This window comes from Euleptes europaea, chromosome 1 (genome assembly GCF_029931775.1).
Source record: "Euleptes europaea isolate rEulEur1 chromosome 1, rEulEur1.hap1, whole genome shotgun sequence".
NCBI lineage: Eukaryota > Metazoa > Chordata > Lepidosauria > Squamata > Sphaerodactylidae > Euleptes > Euleptes europaea.
This window is the reverse complement of record NC_079312.1, coordinates 130,158,679-130,178,640: the sequence shown is the minus strand read 5'-3', so window position 1 is coordinate 130,178,640 and position 19,962 is coordinate 130,158,679. Positions and strand designations below refer to the sequence as shown.

At 42.9% G+C, this 19,962-nt stretch overlaps 1 protein-coding gene across 1 annotated transcript in view; it reads right to left on the bottom strand.

Annotated features, from left to right (window-relative positions):
• Positions 1–18,777, bottom strand: part of MYCBPAP (MYCBP associated protein) — a 39,373-nt gene extending 20,596 nt beyond the window's left edge. The window contains exons 1-9 of the mRNA XM_056864282.1: positions 18,726–18,777; positions 10,424–10,551; positions 9,961–10,120; positions 9,718–9,824; positions 7,059–7,239; positions 6,648–6,763; positions 2,922–3,069; positions 978–1,093; positions 173–285 (exon numbers count right to left, since the gene is read on the bottom strand). Coding sequence (XP_056720260.1) covers positions 173–285; positions 978–1,093; positions 2,922–3,069; positions 6,648–6,763; positions 7,059–7,239; positions 9,718–9,824; positions 9,961–10,120; positions 10,424–10,551; positions 18,726–18,777 — 1,121 coding nt within the window. The remainder of the gene's footprint in view (positions 1–172; positions 286–977; positions 1,094–2,921; positions 3,070–6,647; positions 6,764–7,058; positions 7,240–9,717; positions 9,825–9,960; positions 10,121–10,423; positions 10,552–18,725) is intronic.
• Positions 18,778–19,962: the final 1,185 nt, after the last annotated feature.

Here is a 19,962-nt window from a genome sequence, read left to right as displayed (position 1 = left end):
TGAGGAGGGGGAGAATTTGTTGCAGGGTTGCATACCCCTGTCCACCTACCAATCTTCCCCTGCAAATACCTGCAGTTCCCACTTACACTGTGAAGGAAACATGGGGTTGGAAACTTTGCACTTCCTTGATGTCTCATTTGGTCCAGATTCTGCCACCCTGAACGTCACTTACTGGATTTCTCTTTGTTCATCAGATTCTTTAATGCCATCACAGCTTGCAAAACTCTGCGCTGATACATTGACAAAAGGCTGGTTTCTACCTATGACTTCCAGGCCATCCAGGTCCTTGATTCAAGGGGGAAAACAGGGGTAAAGTATGGTGTTTCTGTTAATTTTTCTTGTCATAAAGAAAATCAAAGCCCATCAATATAATTTACAAGTGAGGGGCCACAAAACGTGGGGGGAAATCCCATCTTCCCCCCTCTGCCCAGCTGCAGCTGGACAGGCCTGCCCGTGGCTCCTAGGTGCCATCGCGGAGCCGCCTTTCATTCTCTCTCTCTCTCTCTCTCTCTCTCAGCAGATGGGCACACCAAGGCCCCTGCTGGAAGCCGCCTTTCCCTCTCTATCTTTCTCTCTCTCTTTCCCCGTCTTTCCTCCCACCTCCACTCAGTGGTGAGGTCCCTGCCGAGAGGTCTCTCTCTCTCTCCCCCTCCCTCTCTGGGAGCCACTGCCACTGGGCCCAGCACGGCTCTCAGGCCAGCCTGAGGTAAGTGCTTTTATAAAAATTGGGGTAATTTAAACGCCCCCCAGTTTTTGTTTTACTTTTCAGATTTTTCTGCGGACCCGGAGGTCTCCCAAATCTTGTTGGGGGGAAGTGTGCCCCCATCTGTGGATTTAAGTATCCACAGGCAGAGGGCACATGTGAGAATTCGGTATATAGACATTATAGTCTCTTGTGAGGCAGGATGGAAGCTATGAATGAAATTATATATTCGCTTGAACAGTCTTGTGCAAGGAGGAGAATATCATCATCATACCGGGCAATAAAAATCCATCTTTTCTAAGATCTCTTTTAATTCCTTTCGCCGATGCTTTCGAAAGAGGCTCTTTTCCCAACTGCGATGAAAAGGGAGGTGCGTTGGAGGTCTGGTACCTGTGGGAATAAAAAATGTGAACTACATATTTCTACACCAATGCCTGATAATTTCACTCATTTGGTATCACAACATAGCGTGGAGTTTTCCAATTATCCAGATCTTTTCAGCAGACTGGATATTCAAAAGCAAAATAAAAAAGGGGAAAAATGGATCTTGCAGGCCAGGATTTTAAGACCCCATTGTCTGCATCTTGGGTAGAAAGCTCAGCTGACCTCAGTGGGTACAGGGTACAGCATCGAGTTGCCCCCACGACATTCTGGGAAGAAGGAGCAAAACATGGAAGGTTTCCAATTGCCAACATAAAAAACAGAAGTTTGACTAACATTTGATTAATTACTGTTTTTTACATTTTCAGTTGGACACCTTCAAAACTTTGCACCTTTTTCCGATGGGTGTAAGCTGATACAAGGCACACCCTGAACTACTGAAGTCAGCTGAGCATTCTACCAAAGATACAGAAAATGGGACTTTAAGATTCGGGCCTGGAAAATCCCTTTTTTGTCCCCTGCCTTTTGTTTTGTTTTTGAATATCCAGACTGCTTACAACTTCTGCTATAGCTTGCACAGTGTGTTGTAACTTTGGTTGGATTTAATAAAAGTAATTACATTACTTTTTTTGTTTTTGGATTTTGCTGTGGACTAATCTGGCTACCTACATATTTTACTTACTTACTTGACAAACGTTGATGTTTCCACTGCAGGCACTATCCCGCTGTAAACTTAGCTTGTAGCAGTTTACCTTTTATCCAAGTCTATCTGATCTGAAGCTGGAACTAACATTTTTGAGAATTTGCCCTAAATGTTCAGGATTCCCCTCTCCCCCACCCCGCACTTCTTCTGAAGCAACTGAGATTACCAGGAATGGAACTGAGTAATCACATGTGTTGGTACGTCCTAAAGCAGGGGTGTCGAACTCAATTGTTAAGAGGGCTGGATATGAAATAAATGTCTCTTGGTCAGGCCAGGCCATGCCTTGCCAGCCCAGATCGAGAGTGAAAGGGGGGAAGGTGGCTGCCTCAGCTGGCTCGCAGGCTGGTTAAGAGCTCTTAAGGGGCCGGATCTGGCCCTCAGGCCTTATGTTTGACACCCCTGTCCTAAAGAGCCAAAATAATTGTCCTTTACAAAAGCTCAGTGGGCAGGTTTGCTTTCATGCTCATGGTACAACATTTATCTCCCAGTCTCAGATGAAGCATTTGCCTCCAGGTCAGACTGGCTAACGGCCTTGGCTAATGATATTGGGTGTATTCATTTTTCGCCAGCAGAAGAATGATTCCACTGGCAGAGCCCCATAACCCTTGGATTTTCACCGATTCCTCCCTCCCACTGCAGACCCTGACACTGTGGCCAGTGCCGTTCCTGAGGATACCTTGAACTGCTGGGGGAGCAGTTCGGGGAGTATGAGAGGGGGAAGCTGGAAAGTTCTGCTCTGTGAGGGGAGATCCCCCTGAGGTTTCCTGATTGTAACCCCCTGAGTTTAATTTGGCGTTCTCCTGCAAACCCTTTTCACATGATCCTCCTTGCACCATTTTGCTCTGCTTTTGGTACACTGTATGCTTGCTTTAAAAGACTAACCTGCTGGGAAATGGTTGGGTATGAAGATTTTGCCCTTATACCTCTAGCTAGTGTACTGGAAGCTTCCATATTTACAATTCTTTAACATTATATTTGTCAGTTTAGTCCCCAACAGTGAACAGTATGGTACTTTAACATTTTGTCACTGCCCAAATGTATTCTGATTATACAAACCTTTTCAGATAAACCAGTAAGGAATGCTTTCACTTCTTATACCCCGTTACAGAATACCTGATACTTATGATGCCTCACCCATCTCCATCCAGATGTTGTGTGGTCTCCCAATATGAGTCACTGGTTCCAGGAAGCCACGTTCACTGTGGCCTAGTGTCACCAACAGACCCGTGAGTTCATCTCCAATACGCTCAGGCTCGGTCCAAAATTCATTCCCTGCAAAGCCCTAACAAAGAAAGCAAAGCTGAAGGCTGAAGCATTAGCAACAGAAAGGCACAATGGGTGGAAGAGAGCTGTTACAAAGAAAGGCTAGTTTAAAACAAGATCCCAATCAAAAGAGCACTCAAATTACTCAGAGTGGATAAGGACCAGGCCCAATTGTTAGTAGCCAAAATAGAATTAACATAAAAAGTGGTCTAGGGAACTGCCCCGTGGAGCAGAGTGGTAAGCTGAAGTACTGCAGTCCAAGCTCTGCTCACAACCTGAGTTCGATCCCAATGGAAGTGGGTTTCAGGCAGCCGGCTCAAGGTTGACTCAGCCTTCCATCCTTTTGAGGTCGGTAAAAGGAGTACCCAGCTTGCTGGGGGTAAAGGGAAGATGACTGGGGAAGGCACTGGCAAACCACCCCGTAAACAAAGGCTGCCTAGTAAACGTCGGGATGTGACATCACCCCATGGGTCAGGAATGACCCGGTGCTTGCACAGGGGGCCTTTACCTTTAGGGAACTGCAGGATGAAACAGCTGAACAAATTAACTCTAGGAAATGTTGGGAGACTGCAAGCAAGAAATCAGGAGACTGGGACTGGGAAGGGCAGTCACGAAGGAGCTAGAAAAGATTCTTAAGTGTAAGGGTGTGTCACTGGTGACCAAGATCAAGTTCATTATTGCCATAGTATTCCCCATTACAATGTATGGATGTGAAAGTTGGACAATGAAGAAAGATGACAGGAAGAAAGTAGAGTCCTCTGAAATGCGGTGTTGGGAGAGTTTTACAGATACTGTGGATCTCCAAAAAGACAAATCAGTGGGTTCTAGAGCAAATCTGGCCTGAACTGTCCCTAGAAGCTAAAATGACTAATCCGAGGCTATCACACATTACGAGAAGACAAGAGTCACTGGAAAAGTTGAAGGCAGCAGGAAAAGAGGAAGATCCAAAGTGAGATGGATTGACTCTATACAGGAAGCCACGGCCTTCAATTTGCAAGACCTGAGCAAGGCTGTTAACGATAGGACATTTTGGAGGTCATTAATTCATCGGGACTCCATGAGTCAGAAGTGACTTGACAGCACTTAATGCACAATGTTGGGATATGCAAGATATTACAGCAACAGTGAGTGAAAAATCCAAATTTTTGTGAAGTCTTTAGGGGAAATGTACCACTCTTGACTGGTCCTTATTTTAAGCCAGCCTCTTTTTGGAACAGTTCTCCTTCCTCCACCCCAACCCACAGCTTAATGGATGCATGTTTCACATATCTGATGAAGTGAGCTCTGACTCAGAAGTCTAAGCTGGAATAAACTCTGTTAGTCTCTAAGGTGCCAGCTGAACTCCTGTTTTATATTATTCTATATTTCATCTGTACTGCTAGTACTATTTCAAAAAGAAAGGCAGCCAATGAATTTACAAAATAAATGAATAAATTCTACCCTCTCTGCCCCACTGAGAACACTAAGTATTCCAGATGGTATAGCACTGCCCCTGTTTATAGTCTGGGGTGCTTCTGGCTTCATCTGTATTCCTATGTAAAGTGCCAGGGGTGGCCAGGGATGCCTTTTATCATCTTAGGCTGACTCACCAACTGCAGCTCAATTATTACGGAGCAATAATGTTATTGGGAGGGAAGGCAGCATGGTATAGCCCAATCTCGTCAGATCTCGGAAGCTAAGCAGGGTCAGTATTTGGAAGGGAGACCTCTAAGGAAGGCTCTGCAGAGGAAGGCAGTGGCAAACCACCTCTGCTTCTCACTTGCCTTGAAATCCCCTTGCTGTGGTCACCATAAGTCAGCTGCAACTTGATAGCACTCCATATACACAATATTGTTATTTGATATATTATATAAAATGTAGCATGTGTAAAATATGAGCTTATCTCCCCACTGCAGTCCCCCTGTTTTGCAGATAAGGGAGTTTTAAGAGACCATTATTTGAAAGACACACCCTGCTCTAGAAAGTTGAATTGAGTATGGAAGTTCCAATGAGCACATTCAGCTTTCCTTATTGCAATGGATTGCACATCAGGAGGAATAAGAAATTGCTAATTTTCTTTTTTTTAAACCCTCCTATTTTTGCTAATTTGCACTAACCTGCACGACCCAGGCAAGCCTGATCTCATCAGATCTTGGAAGCTAAGCAGGGTCGACCCTGGTTAGCACTTGAGTGGGCGACCACCAAGAAGAACAGGGTCTCTACACAGAGGCAGGCACTGGCAAACCACCTCTGAACCTCTCTTGCCTTGAAAACCCAATGGGTCCTCATAAGTCACCTGAGACTTGACAACACTTTACACACTCGCACACATTTTTTGCAAATTGAATCCAGTGTTTCAAATAAATAAATAAACAATCAGGTGTTTAATGGTTTTAAACAAATTCATTTAAAAGTCCTATTCTTTTTTCCAACAGCCTGGTTTAAAGGGTGACCTAAATGTCACACTATCACATTAAAGTGTGTACTTCTATAATCTCCTAACGCTGAATCAATGATCCTCTTGTCAAACATGTCGCACTAAAGGAATTGGGTTGGATGCTAAGTGCCAGGAGCACAGCCACTCTTGGCATTAGTTCAGCAATGACAAACGTTCCTAAATACACTTTTGTAGTACATTTCTGCTTAATGAAAATTATTTAAAAAGTTTCTCCATCACATTGCGATTCATAAGAACATAAGAAAAGCCATGCTGGATCAGACCAAGGTCCACCAAGTCCAGCAGTCTGTTCACACAGTGGCCAACCAGGTGCCTCTAGGAAGCCCACAAACAAGATGACTGCAGCAGCATTGGGGGTTACCACACTTGTATTCGCAGCGATGTATTAAGAGTTTGAAAACGTTATAAAAAATACTGTTTGCACTTTCTATGTATTCCCACCGATGTATTAAGAGTTTGAAAACGTTATAAAAAATACTGTTCGCACTTTGTTTGGCCCTTTTAGCTGTGAAGACATCTTCCAACCATTTAAAAGCCGTGGTATCCAAAAACCCTTTTAAAGCGATGTTTTTTATAGCGTTTTCAAACTCTTAATACATTGCTGGGAATACAAAGTGTGGTAACCCCCATTGTCCTGCCTGTGTTCCAGGCAGTAAAGTACAATTGTTGGTACATTTCAACTATGGCTAACCAATTTCCATGGGTTTGCTTAATGACAATTTGTTATTTATTTATTTAACTTCATTTACACCCCAGTGGGGTACCCAAAGCAGCTTTCATCCTTCTCCTTTCCTCCATTTTATCCACACAAAAACTCTGTGTAGTAAATTAGGCGGAGAGAGTGTCACTGGCCCAAGGTTGCCCAGCAAATTTCCATGGCAGAGTAGAGATCTGAACCCGGGTCTCTCAGATCCCAATCCGATGCTCCAACCACTTTGCCACACTGGCTCTCTTGGCAGCAAGACAGCTGTGCATATAGAATTCTTAATCACACATATATGGAATCTGTCACAAGTCTTGCCAAAAGTAACCCTAAAAGAAACAGCGGATGGGAGGATCCTATACACTGCCCTGAGCTCCTTGGAGAAAGGGGGAGAGATAAATTAATTAGGTAGGCAGGTAGAAAGAAACAGTAAATCAGGGCTCTGAGCAAGTGTTACCTTTCCAGGGTAAAGAGTAGGGAGACAGCGATCAATTAGAGTACGCTCCTCCTGGACGTGCCTATAATTGTCCGAAAAGCTCATCAGCAGCTCACTTTCTGATTTTTGAAGTCTCTCTAAAATCAAGTCAACAAAACCAACAAAACAGTATTACAAATATATCTGTTGCCGATAAAATCAATCTTGCACGTACATCACTCAGACTTTAAATGCCATCTGTTCCACCCTCCACACTTGCCTGAAATTCTCCCTCCAGCGAGAGCTACAGAAAACACTGTGAGCGTGGACTGCATGCCCTCAGTTGTCTCAAAGACTGGTCTTAAAAGTATATTTCGAAAGGTCTAGAAGATGCTTGCTATAGGGTTATATGTTTGACCCACCCTCGCTTAGGCCCTGCCCATTTTTATTCACCACACAGCCCTTTCTGCTGTTTCCTCCTGAGCGCCATATTCCGATGCCAGTTCTGAAGGGCCATGTGCTGTGAAGAAGAGTCCGGAGTGTTTTTCTCTTTTTCCTCATGTTTCGCTCTGTGTCTCCACCAAACCGGCACTGTGCTGGCCGACTGCGGTGAGTCAGGAATCATCGCTGTCACCTGGAAGTGAATATCCAAGGGTAATTTAAGATCTCCTTTCAAAGTGGCAAATAGTCAAGAAGCTGGCTTTATGTCTCTTGGCAATGAATACGCGATATGTCCCTGATCTTATTAACACTTGCTCTGCTCCAGTCTTTGTCACTAATCGGAACGGTTCTCATTTGTGTCCCAGGGTATGGATTGCCTTGACTATATACTACGAGAGACTGATCAAAGTAACCTCATAGTGCAAGCCTAAACAGCATTAAACCCTTCTAAACCCATTGATTGCAGTGGACTTAAAGGGGTGTAACGGTGTAAGGCCCTGACCTGGATGGCCCAGGCTAGCGGCTGATCTTGTCAGATCTCAGAAGCTAAGCAGGGTCAGCCCTGGTTAGTATTTGGATGGGAGACCACCAAGGAATACCAGAGTTGTTGTGCAGAGGAAGGCACTGGCAAACCACCTCTGTTAGTCTCTTGCCATGAAAACCCCAAAAAGGGGTCGCCATAAGTCGGCTGCGACTTGAAGGCACTTTACACACACACACAACTGTGTAAGAGCCCCGTGGCGCAGAATGGTAAGCTGCAGTACTGCAGTCAAAAGCTCTGCTCACGACCTGAGTTCAATCCTGACGGGAGTAAGTTTCAGGTAGCCGGCTCGAGGTTGACTCAGCCTTCCATCCTTCTGAGGTTGGTAAAAGGAGTACCCAGCTTGCTGGGGGTAAAGTGTAGACGACTGAGGAATGCAATGGCAAACCACCCCATAAAACAGAGTCTGCCTAGTAAACGTCAGGATGTGACGTCAACCCATGAGTCATTAATGACCCGGTACTTGCACAGGGGACTACTTTTACCTCTGTTTAGGACTCTGTTTAGTTACCTCTGTTTTACCTCTGTTTAGTTAACAGTGTGCATCAAGAGGTTGCCAAAAATGCTGTGCTAGGAAGTGGGTTTTCTCTCACTGGGCCAGGAGGAGACAATGTTCAAATAAATGGGGGGGGTGTCACCCCATTCATTTGTTCACTGTTCTATTTCTGCAAGACGAGAGGAGCAGAGTAAGATGGATTATGATTTTAGAGGGGTAGCTGTGTTGGTCTGTTGCAGCAAAAACAAGTGAGAGCCTTTTTGGTTGTATTCAGTCAGCTGAGAGTGGGTGGGGCGTTATTTGGTTTCTTTGGTGGCTATTGGCTTTTATTGTTTATTGTTTAGATGTTTTAAGTAAGTATTTCATTAAAAGATGCTGACTTTCCTACAACGCCTTTATGATATCTGGTCAATGTCACAAGCTGTCCCCCATCCTCAAGCACTCTGCAGTGGTGCCTCAAATAAACGGAGAGTCCCTTCTGATGTTACTTTTGTGATGTGGCCACAGGTTCTTCCCATAATAACACCAGAAGTCTGGGGTCATATGAGAAAAGTATAATGTTGTGCTCCACCCCACAAGGGTATTATCATCCCAGAAAGTGGGGCTACACTTAGGGCTCCTCCCACATGACCCAAGGCTTCTCACATTACCCAAGAAGTAGTGAAAACAGACGAAGAAGACGAAGAAGACGAGTTGGTTTTTATATGCCAACTTTCTCTACCACTTAAGAAAGAATCAAACTGGCTTACAACCACCTTCCCTTCCCCTCCCCACAACAGACACCCTGTAAGGTAGGTGGGGCTGAGAGAGTGTGACTAGCCCAAGGTCACCCAGCTGGCTTCACGTGTAGGAGTGGGGAAACAAATCTAGTTCGCCAGGTTAGCCTCCACCGCTCATGAGGAGGAGTGGGGAATCAAACCCGGTTCTCCAGATCAGAGTCCACCGCTCCAAACCACAGCTCTTAATCACTACACCATGCTGGCTCTCCACAGCATGCGATCGCTGTTGGCACAAGAGACTGCCTGATAAATATTAGGGGAATTGTATTGTATTATTGCAAGTGTTATGCTGGTCATTGACTGTATTTAATAAATGATGATGGCTACAGTATGTAACATGGGAGGTCTGTGGCATGGCTCTTTCCAGCGCAACCCAGGCACTACCAAATGCCTTTGGGATTCCAGTGGCATACCATTGCTCCTTGCCATGGGGTAAATTTAATGGAGGAGAGATGCACCGCCACAGCATTTGCAGGATTCAAAAGAAACTTTTCTGTGCCTTCCATTAAACCAACTCAGAGGGGCGCCCATGCATACCACAGAGAGGAGAGCTGACTTACTGAGAACAGTAGATGGGTGACAAGAGAGAGCAATATAATCAAAAGCACAATGTAAAGACCTGCCACAGAGAGATGTTAATGCGGGCATTCCCCTTAAAGAAAGGATAAGTTGTACTATAACTGTCATGGCTGCATCTGGACCATGGAAAGCTCTGAATTTTCATACCACCATTAAGTGGGTTGGCTAAGGGTAGAGTGGACTAGGTAATCTTATATAGTACTTATGGCATTGTTTATTGATTTAGTTCCACTAACTATGCCTCTGAAATAACACTATACAGCAGTTGAAACGAACTTGAGAAACTCCTCTTGATAAGGCTTCTTTCTTGAATTCCTGGAGAGTTCCCAAGATGCTGTGGGGCAGGATGTGTCCGTAGTTATCAACTACTGGTCCTTCTATACCTGCAACAAAAGATACCACAGTATGTCCTGTAAGACATAGAATCCATCCAAGGAGTTTTTAAAAACCTCTATAGCATAGATCATTCAGGGATAACAAGACTATATTATGAACAGTATTAACTGGAGATAACCATACCAGAATAATGCAGTAATTTCTGAGTTTCATCGGTGACAGCTGGATAAGCAACCAGGAAATGTTTTTTCTTCCCAGTTGTTTTGGGCTTGGATTTACGAACGAGGAATTTCTTGGTTATGGAAGGTCTCTCTTCTTCTTCGGGAGGGTGTTCTGCATGGAGCTACCAAAACAGAATATGGCCCCAGTGAAGACACACAATAGAGAAAGGCTCTACCTTTACTATTCTCATTATCCTATGGATAGCAGGGGCTAAAGAACTCACTTATAGTTAAATTAAACTTTGTACCCCTTCCAAATACACATTCATCCCCTTGCTAATTAGCTGCCTGAAATAAGAAATGGTGATTCATGATACTCATTTCATACATGCAAGTGACAAAAAAAAGCCTTATGAGAAAAAAATAATATTCCAAGGAAGAAGGTAATCTGGTGGTGGGAAAGAAAGTCATTGTTATCTACCCACTTTTTTAAGGTCTTCCAACTTGATTGCCAGGGCTTGGATTTCATCTCCTTGCAGGACACAGCTCACAGGCTCTGGCTCTTCTTGAACTGGAGAGGTAGGCTGCTCAAAAGGTTTTGTTTTTCTCCTATCTGAAATAAAGGCACCGAAGTAAATAAAATACTAGATTTTCGATGGGAACTCTATTTTTTTAAAGGGCGAGGATGTTAGTTGGGATCCATCATGGAGATTGTAATTCTTTAATTTTATATCCATGGTCCAAGCCACCAAAGTGGCAACCCAAGAAAAGGCTTTCTCACTCGTGGCACCAAAACATTGGATCTCTCTCCCCAGGAAGTTTCATCGGTCTCTCTCTCTACCTTTGTCTTCCACCAGCATGTGAAGACTTTTTTGTTTTGCTTGGCATTCCCTGACTAACTCTTATTAGCCCTCCTCCCTGTTTGTGTGTGTTTATCTGTTTATACGTTAACAGAAAAGAGCAAGAATCCAGTAGCACCTTAAAGACTTACAAAATTTCTGGCAGAGTATGAGCTGTGGCTCACGAAAGCTCATACCATTCCAGAAATTTTGTTAGTCTTTAAGGTGTTACTGGACCCTTGCTCTTTTCTACTGCTATTGACAGACTAACATGGCTACCCATCGTAATATATACATTTGTGTGTTTTAAATGCTTTTTAGTGTGTGAAATGTTTTAATATTTTAATTTTTGAAATGTTTTAATGTCGCAGCCTTGGATATCCTGAATTGGGTGGAAAGGCAGCTGTCAAACGTTTTAAATAAGTACATTTGTTTCTCAGCCCAGGTCAAACTGCTGGTATTGACCTTGAAAGCCCAAATGGTTTGGGACCAAAACATTTGAGGACCACCGTGAGGGCCTGCCCATAAATTATTATCAATTGTTGCTGCCTTTCTCTACATGCCTACATGGAAGCCGTTGGTGAGCACGCAGGGCAGGGCTTTCTTAGGAGTTACCACCACACTTCAGATTTCTCTGCACAGGAAGCCAACTTGCTCCCTCTCACTTGATCTTCCAGAGACCTGTGTGACTACTTCTCTGGAGTTTTTTTGGGATGGCAGGTGAAGCTCAACTAGGTCCTGTTGATGTCTCTTTTTAAAATGTCTGCTGCTTTGTTGGTTTTGCCTCTGCTTTTAATTTGGTGCTTTTGATTTTGATGCTGTTGATGGGTCCCAATGCTCTTGACTTTACTGTTTCTATTACTATGGATTTATTGCAGCTTCTATCCCTTTAGGCTGTTTTACTTCTATCTTTATGATTTTTCTTTATTTTAATGTGATACTTTGTTTTTAACTTTGCCAAAAGCTGCCCTGAATACTGTTTCATTACCAGAAGGGCATGGCAGATATTTCAAAATTGAATAGTTAAAAGTATTTTAAATTCCAAAAAAAACCTGGGGGGGATGTTATACTTCATCCCAAACATACTGTATGTAGTCAAAAGCCACATCATTAAATATGAAGAACTATTTAAAGTTTTCTTCACCCAGCGTATTCTTCTAGCCATGCAGTATTCTCAACAATGTGGCTTTATAATGTAGAAATCCTTTATTAAACGTATTAATCTTTTTGGAAAAGTTGAATTCAAATAGATCTTCTTGCTGCTTTAAATGTTTGACTATAAATATTAATCCAGAAATAGACATCTACAGCAACACCTACGCAACCCAAAAGACTGGTTGTAGATAAGAACTTCCCATCTGCACTGCAATGCAGCTGAAAACACACAGACTCCTCCACACCTTCATTGGTTCTTGTAGGTTATCCGGGCTGTGTAACCGTGGTCTTGGAATTTTCTTTCCTGACGTTTCGCCAGCAACTGTGGCAGGCATCTTCAGAGTAGTAACACTCCTCCACACCTTGTCATGCAATTGGGGACTGTGTTGGATGACACACACCTAAATCTACATCACAACACAGATGAACACCTCCATCCAGTCTCCATGTGCGTGTGGTTGGTTCCCAAAGGAATCTGTGTATGGAAGCAGCTTCCGTGTGTGGATTCCTATGCAGGATGAAAGCCTCTGTCTTGGGCTTCTTCAGTCAACTACTAGATACTTTAAACCACTGGTTCCCAACCGGGGGTCCATGGACCCCCAGGGGTCCGCGAGAACTAAATTAAGGTCTGCGAAACAAAGTTATAAACCCATAATAAATTAATATTTTCAATTAAAAGTTCTCTATTATAAAAATATATATTCAAATATTATTCTAAGTTTAATGTTTAACTAACAGTTATGATTAAAGTTTATTTTCAAATTCTCTGAATTTTTATTTTGAACCTTGGGGTTCCTGCACCGAACAAACAAGTCCTAGTGGTCCCTGGTCAAAAAAGGTTGGGAACCAAACAGTAAGAGCTTTAAAGAGCAGCTATCTTCTTTATGAGTCTGCCCAGTTTACTGCACAATCTGCTACTGATCTTAGTATAAAATGGTGGTGCAGATCACACTACATTTCACATTTAGCACTCCTGTGCTTTCTTGCAGGGCATCCTACACCTTATTAATGAGGTATAATCCTTCATACAATCTGGTCCAGACGGAAGTCTCAGGAGGGGACATTCAGGGCCACACCAGCAGTAGCAAGCAGAAGAAAAGGTGAGACTTATGCTATGATAGATTCCCTGACGAAGCCACAGGCAAAGTAACAATAAAGTAACAGAAGAAAAGAGTAAGAGTCCAGTAGCACCTTAAAGACTAACAGAATTTCTGGCAGGGTGTGAGCTTTCATGAGCCACAGCTCACTTCTTCACATACCCTGCCAGAAATTTTGCTAGTCTTTAAGGTGCTACTGGACTCTTGGTCTTTTCTACTGCTTGTGACAGACTAGCACGGCTACCCACTGTGATCTTTCTCCAATAAAGTAACAATAAAGGAAGTAACAATAAAATATTTCTTCAACACCTTGATTTTTTTCTACTTGCCAGATGGAAGTCTCACACTACACTGTTTCTGGCCACTTTCCCAACCTTCAGCTTCCACTAGCAATACAATTTTAATGGGGAATTTTCACTTTTGTACCAAGTTTCCCATTGTCTGATTTAGTTAGTTAAAGCTTCACATGTTTGCTTCACAAACCAAGCTATTTTATGACCCAGTCTTCTGCTCTCGGCCCACCCACAGGGCAGTGTGTCACTGCTGACCCACAAACAACAGGTACACGAGGTTACTTCAGTACCACATTCTCTCCTCAGGCACATTTGCACAGCAATTTACTATGGTATTGGTTTAGCATGCTCCCACAAAGACACAAGTGTAGCAAATTGATATAAGTTAGGTAACAATTATTTCTCTTGTACTTCTGAAAGCATGAATCCTGCAGTGAAACTTGCACACAGCACATGGATCCCACAATCAAGCCTATTTGTGGGATGGATGGGTGACAACTCATGTGAGAATGGAAGTTTCCAGACCTTTTGGATTGCAGGGATTGGATGTATAGGGAGATAGACATCTGGCCCACCTCAAAACTGACATAGAGGGCCAAATTATGTGATTTTAAAATGTCACAAGGCCTCAATCCTGATTGGGCCCGCAGCATGGTGGTCTTGTCTATTCCCCCCCCCCACATGTGCCTTTTCAAGTACTGAAACAGCTGTGGAGCATGTATGTCTGTGTGTGACCATTTTGGCACTTGATAAGTAGGGTTGCCAACCTCCAAGTAGTTAGCAAACAGAAAACAGCAAACAAATTGCATACAAGTTAATTTTATCAGCAACAGTGGTATTCAATTTTCATATCCACCTTACATGCAGGAATAATGTCCACTTCATATGTGCATTTCACATGCACAAAAAAATCACATACATAAAAAAATAATAATGCATAACTTATAGTCCTTATTTAAGGTTGTTTGTTTGCGTCCAAGAGGTAAGTTTGGTAGTCCTTTCACTTCACTTCTACAGAAGTCCGGTATCCTTTCTGTTTCGGCTTATGAAAAAGCCTTCCTCAGGGACCACTGTACAAATTAAATAACAGTATGTACAAAGCAAACGGCATAAAATATAGAATCATAATAATATATATAAAATGGTATACTTAAATGCTAGCTGTTATTAACTTGCTTGCACGTTGGCGAAGTAGCCATAATTACACAACCTTTTTAAAGAATCTAATCACATGGTTAGAGTGAGATTAGAACATCATGATTTAAAGATAAACAACCTATTTTATATAACAAACATAGGAGATTTAAATCTACATTCAAGTACTTCATAAGTAGCATGCCAAATCTAATGATGTATTTAACCCTTTAGGATATAAAGTATCAAAGAGATGTATATATTTCGATTCCTGGCGCTTCAGTATTAAGTCAATGTCTGATGTGTCATATTTGTGTGTATTAATAAATCGCCATAATACAAAAAATGATAATTTTCATCTGTGTGGTTTTTTTCAAGAAAGTGTGGAGTTAATGGTGCTTCTACTATATGATTTCTGATTCTGGATCTGTGTTCGCTGATGCGATATTTGATAGGTCTCAGCGTTTTACCAATATACCAATAATGACATGCGCATTTAATACCATATATAAGGTATCGCGAGTCACAATTATCCAATAAATATAACAAAAAATGAGTAGGAGGTTGTGGATTTGAACGGGATTGAATTGGATATTGTGATGGAAAAGAATAATTTTGTATATGACGATGTTTTTTATTTACGCACCGCCCATTGCGAATATTTATATGGTAGCCTTTGAGCATGCGCATATCTTGCAAAATAACCCGTTTAGTGATAAAATAATTGTTTACGATAGGTATGTGGATGATTTGTTCCTAGTCATGGAAGACTCCCGTAGTTTTGAGGGATTTTCTCAGTGGATCAATCAACAGGATCCGAACATTAAACTGAGTGGGGAACACAATAAACAGGCAATTCCGTTTTTAGACGTGACCGTCTATAAGAAACTTGACGGGATGTTAGGGGTTCGTTCGTATAAGAAGCAAATGGCACGTAATACTTTATTACATTATAATTCTTTCCACCCTCTTCATTTAAAAAACAATCTTCCATTTAGTTAGTTGCTCCGACTGAAAACTCTACTGATGAATTAGACTACATGCGGTCAGCACAGCAATTTGAGACAGATTTAAGACATCGGGGATACCCTAAGAGGGTTATAAAACAGGCCAAGTTTAAAGCTCAATGTAAACCTAGAAATGAATTACTCGTTGAATCTCCTACACAAATGAACACACGACTTACTTGCATGTTACAGTACACGTCAATGTCCCCATTAATCAGACAAGTTCTTCATAAACACTGGCATCTGGTTCAGCACCTACCCGGCTGCCAGTTACCACCACGTATAGCATACAGACGCACGACAACTTTTAGAGATATGCTTGTTAACAAAATACCACGAGTTGTACCACTTACCAGCTTACCAAAAGGAAACTTTAAATGTGGCTCCTGCCAAAGTTGCAGATTTATGTTGACAGTACAAGAAATTACCGACCCAGTAACAGGTCGAACATTTATTATTGAGAGCTTCAATAATTGTGACTCGCGATACCTTATATATGGTATTAAATGTGCATGTCATTATTGGTATATTGGTAAAATGCTGAGACCTATCAAATATCACATCAGCGAACACAGATCCAGAATCAGAAATCATATAGTAGAAGCACCATTAACTCCACACTTTCTTGAAAAAAACCACACAGATGAAGAATTATCATTTTTTGTATTATGGCGATTTATTAATACACAGATCAGACATAATACACAGATCAGACATTGACTTAATACTGAAGCGCCAGGAATCGAAATATATACATCTCTTTGATACTTTATATCCTAAAGGGTTAAATACATCATTAGATTTGGCATGCTACTTATGAAGTACTTGAATGTAGATTTAAATCTCCTATGTTTGTTATATAAAATAGGTTGTGTATCTTTAAATCATGATGTTCTAATTTCACTCTGTAATCATGTGATTAGATTCTTTAAAAAGGTTGTGTAATTATGGCTACTTTGCCAACACGCAAGCAAGTTAATAACAGCTAGCGTGTAAATATACCATTTTATATATATTATTATGATTCTATATTTTATGCCGTTTGCTTTGTACATACTGTTATTTAATTTGTACAGTGGTCCCTGAGGAAGGCTTTTTCATAAGCCGAAACAGAAAGGATACCGGACTTCTGTAGAAGTGAAAGGACTACCAAACTTACCTCTTAGACGCAAACAAACAACCTTAAATAAGGACTATAAGTTATGCCTTATTATTTTTTTATGTATGTGATTTTTTGTGCATGTGAAATGCACATATGAAGTGGACATTATTCCTGCATGTAAGGTGGATATGAAAATTGAATACCACTGTTGCTGATAAAATTAACTTGTATGCAATTTGTTTGCTGTTTTGTTTGCTAATTAACTTACAGCACGCTAACTTGTGTTTGTAAAACCTCCAGGTAGTAGCTGGAAATCTCCCGCTATTACAACTGATCTCCAGCTGACAGAGATCAGTTCCCCTGGAGAAAATGGCCGCTTTGGCAATTGGACTCCATGGCATTGAAGTCCCTCCCCTCCCCAACCCTGCCCCCTCAGGCTCCGCCCCCAAAATCTCCAGGTATGTCCCAACCTGGAGCTGGCAACCCTATTGATAAGGTGCCATGGGGTGGGGACAAGAGCCCCTCAGCCCACCACAGGGCAGCCCTGATCAGTATCCGGCCCTCACAGCATTTTTAAATCTCTTTAAAATGGCAACAGTGTGGCAATCATGAGGACACCATCATGTCTAGTTTGGCCCTGGCAGATACTGTCTTCTCTGACTTCCTTCAGTGCTACCCGCGCTAATGGCTGGTCTCTGTGAACAGTACATAAGAATATTACAAAGAGCTTTGCTGGTTCGGACCAAAGGTCCATCTAAGCCAGCATTCTGATTGCAACAGTAGTTAGTCAGACGCTTGTGGGGTGCCCACAAACACAGCATGAAGTTGACAGTACATGCCCTCCGATGTACGGTCCCAGCATTAACTTCACAGGATCTCTTTAACTGCCACTGATAGACCTCTGCCCCATGAATTTTGATTTTAAAGAAATCCAGTACTGTCTCGTAAGATTCATCCCACCTTTCCGCCATGGAGATCAGGATAGCGTACATGGTTCCCCCTTCCCCATTTATCTACTACATCTCAGGGAAGCAAATCCCACAACCTAATTGTGCATTGCGTGAAGCATGCTTTCTCTTGTCTATCTGAATCTGCAGCTAAGCGAGACGCCCATTTGCGACCAAGGGCCCTTGGAGTGGCACTGGCACCCCGCACCCCTCCTGTTCCTGAAGTGTCCAAACTGCGGAATAATTACCAGGCTCCCTATTTGCAACAAATACCTAATAAAGGTTTTTGATTTACTAGACTCTCTCTGTTCACGGAATCTGCCTCTGCAGCACTGCTAAGGGCAGCATTTCTTTCTTTCTTTCTTTCTTTCTTTCTTTCTTTCTTTCTTTCTTTCTTTCTTTCTCTTTCTTTCTTTCTTTCTTCCTTTCTTCCTTCCTTGTTTGACACTAGCTGAGTCCCCTCCTCAACAGTTTTTTTTTTTTGCCATCAACACATGCACAGAGCTTAATACGAACTATGACTCAGGTCTGGGACTTGTTTTCAACGCCAAGGTGCAGTCAACCACAGACATGTGAAGTGTTAAAGAAGGCTGTCTCTGGGGCCATTTATTCATGGAAGGTTTTGCATTGGATTTGCCACTCTTTAGATGCACTTTTCCCCCATCCATATTCTCAAAACTCAACAATAAGCCGCCATGCAGAGTTTTGAGAATATGGATGGGGGGAAAGTGCATCTAAAGCACTGGTTCCCAACCAGGGGTCCGTGGACCCCCAGGGGTCCGCGAGAACTAAATTAAGGTCCGCGAAAGAAAGTTATAAACCCTTAATAAATTAATATTTTCAATTATTATTCTAAGTTTAATGTTTAACTAACAGTTATGATTAAAGTTTATTTTAAAATTCCCGGAATTTTTATTTTGAACCTTGGGGTCCCTGCACCGAACAAAAAAGTCCTAGTGGTCCCTGGTCAAAAAAAGGTTGGGAACCACTGGTCTAAAGAGTGGCAAATCCAATGCAAAACCTTCCATGAAAACGTGCAGGGTTCCTCTTGCAACACCTTGGCTTAGAGAGGGTGCAACTTCCCAAGGATGAGCCGAGATTTCTTGCTAGGAACATGGGAACCTGCACTCCCTCTTGCCAAGGCGGTGCCAAGGCGCTCCCCAGAATGTCCCCTCCCCGTCCCAAAGTATGTCCGAGACCTTCCCTTCCCTACCGGGGGGCGTTTTACTGTTGCGGGTATCCTTCTTCCCCCCCTTGTTCATCATGACCCACGGGGTGGGGGGTGGGGACTCCGGCCCTCACTGCCAGGGAAGCCCGCGGCGACCCCCCCACCTAGAGCACCGGCGAGGAACGAAAGTCACAGCGCGCTCGTCTCCATGGCAACCCTTCTTCCTCCTTTAGCCCCGCCCGGCGGCCCTCCCACAGCGAACTGACAACCAATCGGGCTGGCGAGCAGAAGCCACGCCCACGCCCCGTTCCCCGCCGCACAAGCCCACGAGAAAGGAAAGCCTGGGCGCATGCGCGAGTTGTCCGCGCACGTGGAGAGTCAATGGGAGGTGGTCCGTTGGTTCGTGTAGTTGAACTTCCCTTCGCTCAGCCCTGCTTTGGCTGTTCTATAATAACTGGATTTTAGATCGGGCTGGGTAGCCGTGTGAGTCTGTCACTAGCAGGAGAAAAAAGCAAGAATCCAGCAGCACCTTAAAGGCTAAAACAATTTCTGGCAGGGTGTGGATTTTAACAGTGTGCTATAACTTTCTTAAGTTTCTTAATACGTGTTCCTTTAAACCTCTCATAAAATAGTTCTGTTTTTCAAGTTGCAAGCACTGCACACTTAACAGACAATAAGTAAGTGAATTAATTCACAGCGGGTAGCTGTGTTTGTCTGCAGTAGCAGAAAAGAGCAAGAGTCCAGGAGCACCTTAAAGACTAACCAAAATATTTTCTGTAAGGGTATGAGCTTTCGTGAGCCACAGCTCACTTCTTCAGATACAGCTAGATTCACATTCTAGCTGTATCTGAAGAAGTGAGCTGCGGCTCACAAAAGCTCATACCCTTACAGAAAATATTTTTGTGAGTCTTTAAGGTACTACTGGACTCTTGTCCTTTCCTACTACTGAATTAATTCAGTGGGACTGGCAGCCAAGAAACCATATATAAGATCGGTCTGTGATGCTATAGCTCGTAGATTACGGTACATTTTTGCACATGCACTTTTAGTACTTGTATTATTGCCATGCAAAGGTGGGAGGAGTCGGTGATACTTCTACTGTAATGCGTTCGTTCTCATTCCGACTCGGCATTACCGGCTAGGAAGTGATGCTTGCTTGCCCGCGTTGTTTCGTATATTTTATTGGAATGAAAATTGTGTGCGAGCACACCCTCTTGCTCTGAGAAGCGTTTGCGAACGATCCGCTCACGTGCGGAGTGCGCCCAACGATGTCATTGTCGCT